This window comes from Solanum stenotomum, chromosome 2 (assembly GCF_019186545.1).
Source record: "Solanum stenotomum isolate F172 chromosome 2, ASM1918654v1, whole genome shotgun sequence".
Taxonomy (NCBI): domain Eukaryota; kingdom Viridiplantae; phylum Streptophyta; class Magnoliopsida; order Solanales; family Solanaceae; genus Solanum; species Solanum stenotomum.
In genome coordinates this window covers 11741014-11750176 of record NC_064283.1, presented here as the reverse complement: position 1 = coordinate 11750176, position 9163 = coordinate 11741014, and the positions used below count along the sequence as shown (strand labels likewise).

The 9163-nt window shown below is 27.5% G+C and overlaps 1 protein-coding gene across 1 annotated transcript; it reads right to left on the bottom strand.

The window, feature by feature from the left end:
- Nucleotides 1-346: 346 nt before the first annotated feature.
- LOC125855173 (ras-related protein Rab7-like) lies at nt 347-3667 on the bottom strand. The gene is made up of 8 exons (XM_049534857.1): nt 3436-3667; nt 3264-3290; nt 2916-3015; nt 2529-2675; nt 2028-2108; nt 1486-1631; nt 686-724; nt 347-544 (listed from the first exon to the last, which is right to left on the bottom strand). The coding sequence occupies exons 1-8, from the start codon at nt 3486-3488 to the stop codon at nt 478-480; spliced, it is 660 nt and encodes a 219-aa protein (XP_049390814.1). The 5' UTR covers nt 3489-3667; the 3' UTR covers nt 347-477.
- Nucleotides 3668-9163: the final 5496 nt, after the last annotated feature.

Sequence of the window (9163 nt, the reverse complement as noted above, 5' to 3'; positions counted from 1 at the left end):
GGACTAATATTGATTTGTTTCATGAAAAAGTTTTAGATTTCTTACTTGTGAGTAAATACTATATATACTTTGTTATTGAGGAATTTTAGTCGATCCATTGGTTGACTACTTGAATTTTCACTTTATGGTAAGAGTGATTCTGCACCTTGTGATCTCTTCTCACAATTGCATCTATTTATTCTTTTTAATTTCCCCAAGGACTGCCATAATCATCTGTCTATTTGCCTTTTCCCTACAGTATCCATATTTCTTTGTGGATAAATAAAATTATTGGATAAACATAACTGTTAATGCAATTTCAACATGAAAATTTAAAACCTAAAAACTACTGAAATTGTAGTTCATTTTAACAAAGTAGCTTTCTTTATTCATCAAAGAAAGGGAATTTCTAAGTAAGATATAAACAATAGTGAAAATTATGAAAGAACCAAATATCTAAAAACAATAAATAAAGAATTAGAAGAAGAAACAAGTTAATTAACATGAACATCCTCCTCTCTGCTGCTCAATTCCTGATACAGATTCTGGTATTCTTTGGAGTTGACTGGAAAGAAGAAGAGAACAGTACTGGAGTGAGTTGCTCGTATGGTAAGTAGCCCTCACTTTCGATCCGAAGATTGTGAGTTTGGGGGAACCAAAAAAAAAGAGTTCAATTTAAATTGTCATGTACACATTAATTACTCACCAATGTGAAGGCATTTCTTCATCTAATGATGCCTGCCAGCTGGAGTAAATGAACATGAGAAATGTCAAAATCACGAGAAAAAAACAAAAACATCATAATTATTAGTGCTCTCATTTTGAGTCAAATTTCTTTTGGTAGGAGAGCTATTCTTGAATGGACTCTATTTGGTGTGAATTCAAATTAATCGAATTTTAATGTGGATATTGAATATCAGATGTAGTAGAAAAAAAAATGACAATCTATGATTGATAGGTTTGTCACAGAATTATGATGGATTTGTGATGGTTTTATGGCGGAATTCATAAATTTATGATATATTTGTGATTATTCTATTTTTTTTCGTACGTAATTTTTGTGATGCTCGAATTTGTGACAAAATTATGATGGATAGTTCAGGGTGTGCTCGGTACAGAGGAAGAAACATTTTCCGGATAAAACTTTTGGGTAACATATAATTTTTTTTTTAAAGGAAAACATGTTCCTTAAAAAAAATGAGGAAATTATCTTTTCTGATGAAAGTCAAAAAAAGAAATTTCAGTGACATTTCGCGTTGTGTCTTCCCCACCCTCCAACACACTCCCAACTCCACCTTTCATAATATTTGTCTAGATTATACAAATACTTTTAAAATAATATTTTTTTTACTTCCATACGTATCAAACACAAAAAAATAAGTAAAACATTCTCCTCCTTAGGAACACACCCTCAATCTTAAATACTTCTTTTTCTTGTAGTGAATTATATAATATATATATATATATATATATATATATATATATATATATAATAATTGTACTTACATGTTGTGATCATCTTCATTGGCTAGGGCGAGTTGTGCAGCACACAAAAATGAAGCATCAACATTATAATCCTCCTTAGCTGAGGTCATAAAGTTTTGTATATTTCCCCTACAACTACACCATTCTTTTGCTTGCTTCTCTGAAACCTATAAATAGGTATTTCTTCAATATAATGACTTTTATATACGCTAACAGTTTAAAGAATTTTTACATTATCAATGTACGTAGTATGAAGGAGAGCCTTCGAGCAACAATAAAGTTGTTTATATATGTGTAATCTATATAGGTTACAGATTCAAATTGTGAAATTAACAATTGATACTTGCATCAGAATAGATTGTCTAGATCACATTTCATTGGGGTGTGAGCATGCGAGTCTTATTTTCCTAATTCCTAATTCCTAATCATACTTTATATGCACATTTATTTATGCTATTTTTTTTAACGTAAATTGATATTGTAGAAAAATATTTATATTGTCAGTGTATAGAAGTTAAAACTCGTGTGTTTATCAAAAATGAATGAAAATAAAAAAAACTTACTATCTCAGTGCTGCCATATTCCAAGTCTACTTTGTTACCAATCAAGACAAATGGGAATTTTTCAGGCTCTGTTAGGTCTGCCTGGAATCAATCACATACTGACAAAATTACTATTTTGAATTAATCATGTAAAAGAAAATGCCAAATATCAGCTTGAAAAAAAGTTCATAATATATAAATTAATAAATTGACTCACAACATAACAACAATAACAATAACATATTCCGTGCAATTTCACAAAGTGAAGTTTGGAGAGTCTGTTTCAAACTATATATAAATATATATAAAATAAAAATTTTGACCTATATATGTTGTATATAGTATAATTTTTCGATGAATGGTATCCAATTCACTACCCTGGGCGATATGTGGCTACACCACTGGATAGACCCTCAACTCAAGGAAAATACAGGCTAAAGTAGTATAGAAAAAGAAGTACGGAAATGGAGAAAGTACTGAGAAAATACCAAAGATAACCTATCAAATTAATTGATTGATCACCTGTTTGATAAATTCTTCATGCCAATGTTGAAGAGTCTCAAATGACTTGGGCACATTCACATCATATACAAGAATGCAACAATCTGCTCCTCTATAAAATGCAACACCAAGGCTATGAAACCTTTCTTGCCCTGCTGTGTCCCATATCTACCAAACCAATTAACAAAAAATAAATAAGTTAACTTTGGGAAAATATTCAATATTTGACTTCTTGTAATTCGGGGCGGAGTCAGAGGGTCACAATGGTTCATCTGAATTCCCTTTGCTAGAAGGTCGTCATACTGTATATACAACATCAATTTTTTTTTTGTGTATATCTAATAGATGATGAACCTGATCGACCGTCACTAGTTGTAGTAATCAATTTCATAGAACAAAATCACTTACTTGCAATGTGACTAGTCTTTCACCAATCTCTAGTTCTTTAGTAGCAAAATCAGCTCCAATTGTTGCCTTATATTGTTCCCTAAACTTCTTGAAAACATATCTATAATTGTAGTTAATGAAACCACAAATTGCAAAAAAAACTTGACTAAATAATACTTTACTCCATCACATTTTGCCATCTCTATCTAGAATATATACTTTAGAGAAAATGTCCTTTTCCCATTTGCACAAAAAAAAATAAAAAAAATCATCTTAAACATTATAAAATATATTATTGCCCAATTAATAAATCCTGACTCCATCGCTGAATAAAATGAAATGAAAAAGGCTATGCAATGTGATGGATACTGATTCACCAAAGATGTCTTTCCCACCCTGAGAATACAAACATGTTAAAGTGTTAGAAGAGGAATAAGAACAATTAATGACTTAAAAATCTCGAACTCATAAACTTCATAATCTGATTCTGCTTATGCTTGAAAATAGCAAAAAGGATAAAAAGGATAGTGAAAGTTCTTACCCACAATCACCAAGAACTATGACTTTGAGCAAACTTCTTAGTGGTTGGGACATGTTCAAGAAACAACTTGTTACTTTGTACTATAGTTTGAAATGATGTCTTTATTGTTGTTTTTGAAGAAAACTTTGTTATAAAGTTTATTTTCTTCTGGAGGGTACCAAAGATATAGGGAGAATTAAGTGGTGGACATGTTCAAAAAAGGCAGATGTAAAATTTTAGATAAGTGTGGCCATTTGTGTTTCTACAATTCTTTTTCTTTGTTTTGTCTACTCTTTTATATCTAAGTTCTTTATGGTTTTTGTCTATGAAGAAGGGAGTTTAATTGGCAATGAAAATCAACGTTGGTTGTGATGAAATGAATAAGACCCCTTTATCTTTAATAAAAAATTTCGAGTTCAAGTTTTGGATATGAAAAGATTCTATTGGGGAGCGCAACCCCTTAAATAAGGCTTACATAGTGTTAATCTGAATTAATCGAAATTTCAATATAAGAATCAAATCGGGCTGAAAAATAATTAAAAAAAAATTGGCAATGGAAGCTTATTCATTGACCAAAAAAAAAAAGATTTTTGCCAGCAAACTTTTTGGTTTTATGATTTGGTTGTTAATGGAATGAGTCTCTCTTTTGATGATTATTTAATTTTTTTTCAAGGGGTAGTGCATCCCATGTAAAGTGTTGACCTTGGATTTTAGGTGATTGTGAATTTTGCATAATTTTTGCATTATTAATTCTTAATCAAGAGAAGTTGATGACTTCAATATGATTCTCCTTTTGGTGTGGTCGATAGGAAGCAAAATATTTTTATGAAATATTTTTTAATATAATAAATGAGTTATTTATTCATTTATTTATTTGTATTTGATATATAAATAAAAATTATTATTTTAATAGTATTTATATATAATCCAGGGATAAGGGTCTGAAAAATACCCCTTTGGTCGGATTTCTTGTTGCGATACTAAACTTTCATGAGGACCTATTACCTCCCTAGACTATTTAATACCGTATTTTTTACCCCCTGAACTATTTAATAGTGTATTTTAAAGGTATATATGTGCCCACGTGGACACATTACTATTTATAATTTTGCATTATTTTTTATGTCCACGTGGGCAATCATATGTTTAAAATACGGTATTAAATAGTCTAGGGAGGTAATAGGTCCTCATGAAAGTTTAGTATTGCAACAACAAATTCAATCAAAGTTGAGATATTTTTCAGACTCTTATCCCTATAATCTAACATGAAAAATTAGAAAATATTTCCACACCAAACACACCCTAATATTTAGTCTTTCATTCTAGGGAGTTGTTTCATATAATCTATTTTTTTTATAGGATTTCCAAATTGAATCTCTTGAGCTTGAATACCAAGGTTCCCACTGCTTTTGTTTCATATTTTTTTGGCTCCTATATTAAAAATAATTAATTTAATTTGCTTGTTTAATTAATAAAATCAAGAGAATTTTATTATATTTTTTCTTTCCATCTTTAATATTAAATAACTACATAAAGTAGTAATCAAATTAGAGTTTCAAAACATCATTCATAAGGTTAATTTAGTAAATTTACACTTCAAATTAATTTTTTTAATGAGTGTGTTAGGTCAACATAAACCAAGTTAATATGAAATAGAGAGTAATATTATACTCCCTCTATCCTATATTACTTGTTAACTTTCTCCTTTACACATTCTTTAAAAAATTAAGAAAAATATTTTTATTAAATTACCCTTTAATTTTTTTTACTACCTCCATCTACTTTTAATTGTCATGCTATTGCTTATTCAGGCAACTCTTTTGACTAAATATGTACATGAAAAAGATCATAAATGAAGAACTTCTTTGAAATTTTACAATATGTATGCATGTGATCATTACTGTTTACACTTTCAAAAAAGTTAATTTTAAAAGGATAAAATGACTTTTTTGAAAAATAATTTTGTCTTGATTTAAATGTTTTGCCTCTCTAAGAACCACAAATGGGACCTTTGTGCATGCCACGTAAATGTTTTGCATTTAAGAATATAAGTTATGTACTATGTATATTAATTGTCTTTTTTTTTTCGTGCTTCTTAACAAATCATAAATAAGAAGGATATTTTTTTTAATTTGTCTTTTAAATTTTTTTTTGAAACTTTACAAATTTGTTACATTTAAAAATAATAATAATTATATGGATAAAATGAAAATAAAAGACATTTAATTTTATCTTAATTTTACAAATTAAAAATTGATTTGAAATAACTATTTATAATGATATGAACAACTAATATAAACAGGAGTAATAAACACCCATGTTAGTTTTGGATACACTCTCTGTATTTTAAAATCAAAGCACTTACTTCCGTTAAATATAAAAATGCTATACTTATACCCCTATGAAGTATATTCGAAACTAAAGTATATAATTATTTAAAATGAAGTAAATTAAACTAATTTTTTTGTGTAATTATAAAATAATTTTGAAGCGAAAGAATAAATAAATAAACAAAATAAAAACGCAAATAACGTACCTATTCAAAGTGATTACTAATAGTTGGTATAACTTCTTAGTTAATTTGTGTTAATTTCTTATTTATAATTTTCGAAACATACATGTTTCTGGAATGTTGTTCTCTATTTTAATCAAACTTGCGAATATTTGACAAAAAATGATTGGTGCAACTAACTTTTTAAGAATATGTATACATATTTTGTAAACTAGTTCGTTAATAATAATATTTGAGTATTGTGCAACTGTGCTGGCATATTTACAACACAAGTGCAACTTCTACAACTGTTTTTTTTCTCTCCTTCTTTCTTGTGAATTCACTTTATGAAATTAATTACCAATTTTTTTTTATGTGATCTAAAAAGGCCAGAAGTAACAAGTCATGCAACATTTCTTGTGACTATCACATGACTTTGTCCAAAATTAAAACAGTTATGAAAAGTGGTTAGGTGGTAGGAAGAAGTGGTTTCTCTATAGTTGATGTGTTTATTAAATGCCCAAACTCATAGATATTTTCTTATATATTTATCATAATATATATAAACTTTTTAAATATATATAATTGAGTTTTTTTGTTTCTTATTTTATGTTTTAGTTGAGTATAACAGGCAACATATGGTAGTTAATATTTCGAATACTAATTTCTTGATGATTAATGATTTACTAGTAAGAATAATAACACTTAGGATCTGTTTGGAAAGCCACCAGGTAATTGGAATTGGTGTAATTACATTGTCTTGTCCTGTTTGGAAGGACAGGTAATTACTTGGTTAGCAGGTAATTGGTGTAATTGGCAGGGGGTAATTACACTCTACAATTCACAGGCAGAGACTGTGAATTGCTGGTAATTATATGGTGAAATTACCACTTGATTGCTCTTTCATTTTTTTTTAATTTCTATTTTTATTTTTTTTACTTCTATTATTTTTATTTCTTTTTATTTTTATTTTTATTATTCTAAATATTTGTAAAAGTCTATTTTTTATTTATATTATTATATTTCATTTTATTTTTGTTCTCAACCTTACTTTATGTGATTCTATGTAATTTTCTCGTATTATCTATTTCTTTATGCCATGTTTATTTTCTCATTAGCATAATTTTATTAGTATTCTAATTTTAAAACTAAAATAGAGTTTATTGTTACGTAAGGTTATAGACTTACGTTTTCTTTATTATGAAGAAATAAAAATAAATCATATTTATTGCTATGTTGAAATTTGTTATAAGAGTATTATGTTAAATTTTTTGTTTTGAATTTATTACTTATGTCATATTTCCAGTTTCATTTGTTTTAGTAATATTGAATTACATTGCACGTCATTTTTTAATTAGACTTGATAGATTATATTTTTGTCAAACATTTAATAATTTATGATAGTTTATTTATATATTACTATTCTTTTTATCAAACATGCATTTCACAATGTTCATAGAAACTTCATACTTTTAGTTGTTACGATCAATTCAATTGAAATATATTAATTTGAAAAAATATAAATCAATTATTTTTTCATAATATTAGTTACAGTAAATATGTTTATTAATTAATATATTTTCAAAAAATAATATATATCTTAAATATTTAATTTAATGTCATTTATCAATTTTTTTATTTGTCTAGTATAAATTTTAAAATGATTAATTTTTATTTTTAAAATTTATTATAATTTTATGATTGCAATAGTGCATCCAAACAGAACATGTGTAATTATATTGTGGCATCCAAACATGACACGTATAATTACAGTGTAATTACACTGTGGCAACCAAACAGGTCAGTGTAATTACTAGACTGTGTAATTACTAGGCTGGTAATTACTACCCTAGTAATTATTAATGTTTCAAATACTAATTTCTTGATGCCTCATGATTTAGTAGTAAGAATAATTGAAATAGTAATACTTAATGTTTCAAATACTAATGTCTTGATGCTTAATGATTTACTAGTAAGAATAATTGAAATAACAAACTAGAATATTAAGTTATTATGAATTAACAATAAACAAGAGACTAAGTAGATTTTATTGAGCAACAGGGACATTTCACATAATGTCATGGGAAATGTAAGAGCTTGGGTGATCGTATTACAACTATATATATGAGCGTAATACTATATTTAAGTGATGAAAATCAGACGAGCTCCAAGTGAGGGGAAGAGATATATATAGTATAATCCCCAAGTAACGTGTTTTGTGTGTTTCAAGCTCTCATAATGTTCATTATCTATGAGACCGTTATTAACATGGTTAAGCAACTGCATAGACAAATTTTGAATTTTTTCATAGACTTCAGAGAAGAAAAAAGAGGTATCCATCAGCGTAGGAAGGCCAACCGAGCGAAGTTCTTTCTTTTTTTTGGTCGTGCCGTGAAGTGAAATTGTATCATATGTTAGTTAGAGAGGTTGGCGAACTAGAATTCTCCGAGAGTAGTTACTAAGGAAGTTCATCTATATCGGTCACTAGTGAACACAGGCAGAACCAGGATTTGGTGTTTGTGGGTTTTATATTTCAAAATAAAACAGCATTTTCAAGCTAAAGTAACAACCGTCAACATTATCTTACGTGAGATGTTGTTGTTAAAACTTAATTTCTTAATATAAATATTTAAATAATTTAATTTAAAGTTCTAAAATATTTTTGATAAAAAAATAGATAAAGTTATATATATAATGGTGAATTTAATAATTTTAATTTTACTTAAAAACAATATTGTAAATTANCATTTTTTTTAATATAATTTACAGTATTGTTTTTAAGTAAAATTAAAATTATTAAATTCACCATTAATATTTTTTTGGTTTAATAGCTTCACTGTTAAGCCATATGCCTTGAAAAGTTGAATTTTTGAGAAGCAAACAACAATTTAATGTAATCAGTTATCAATATATGGGACAATTCTAGATTAAAAATTATTTTTTAAATAAATTGTTACACAATATAAAGAAAAATAAATCTTAAAAAAATAGAAAGAAAGAAAGGGAGAGCCGAGGAGGAATTAGAAAGAGTACACACTCACATACCGGGGGCAAAGATTCGGATTTCGATAACAAGCGGCAAAAATGAAATCAACAATAAAAGTTAGAATCCGAATACTACTGAGCCATCTACACTATAATTGTTTGTAGATTCGCACATAATGTTTATATAGTATTGTATGTGATTTTTTAACACAAAATATATGGTCTATGTAAAATTTATTGGGTTCACTTGAACTATCGTATAACACTCTGTCT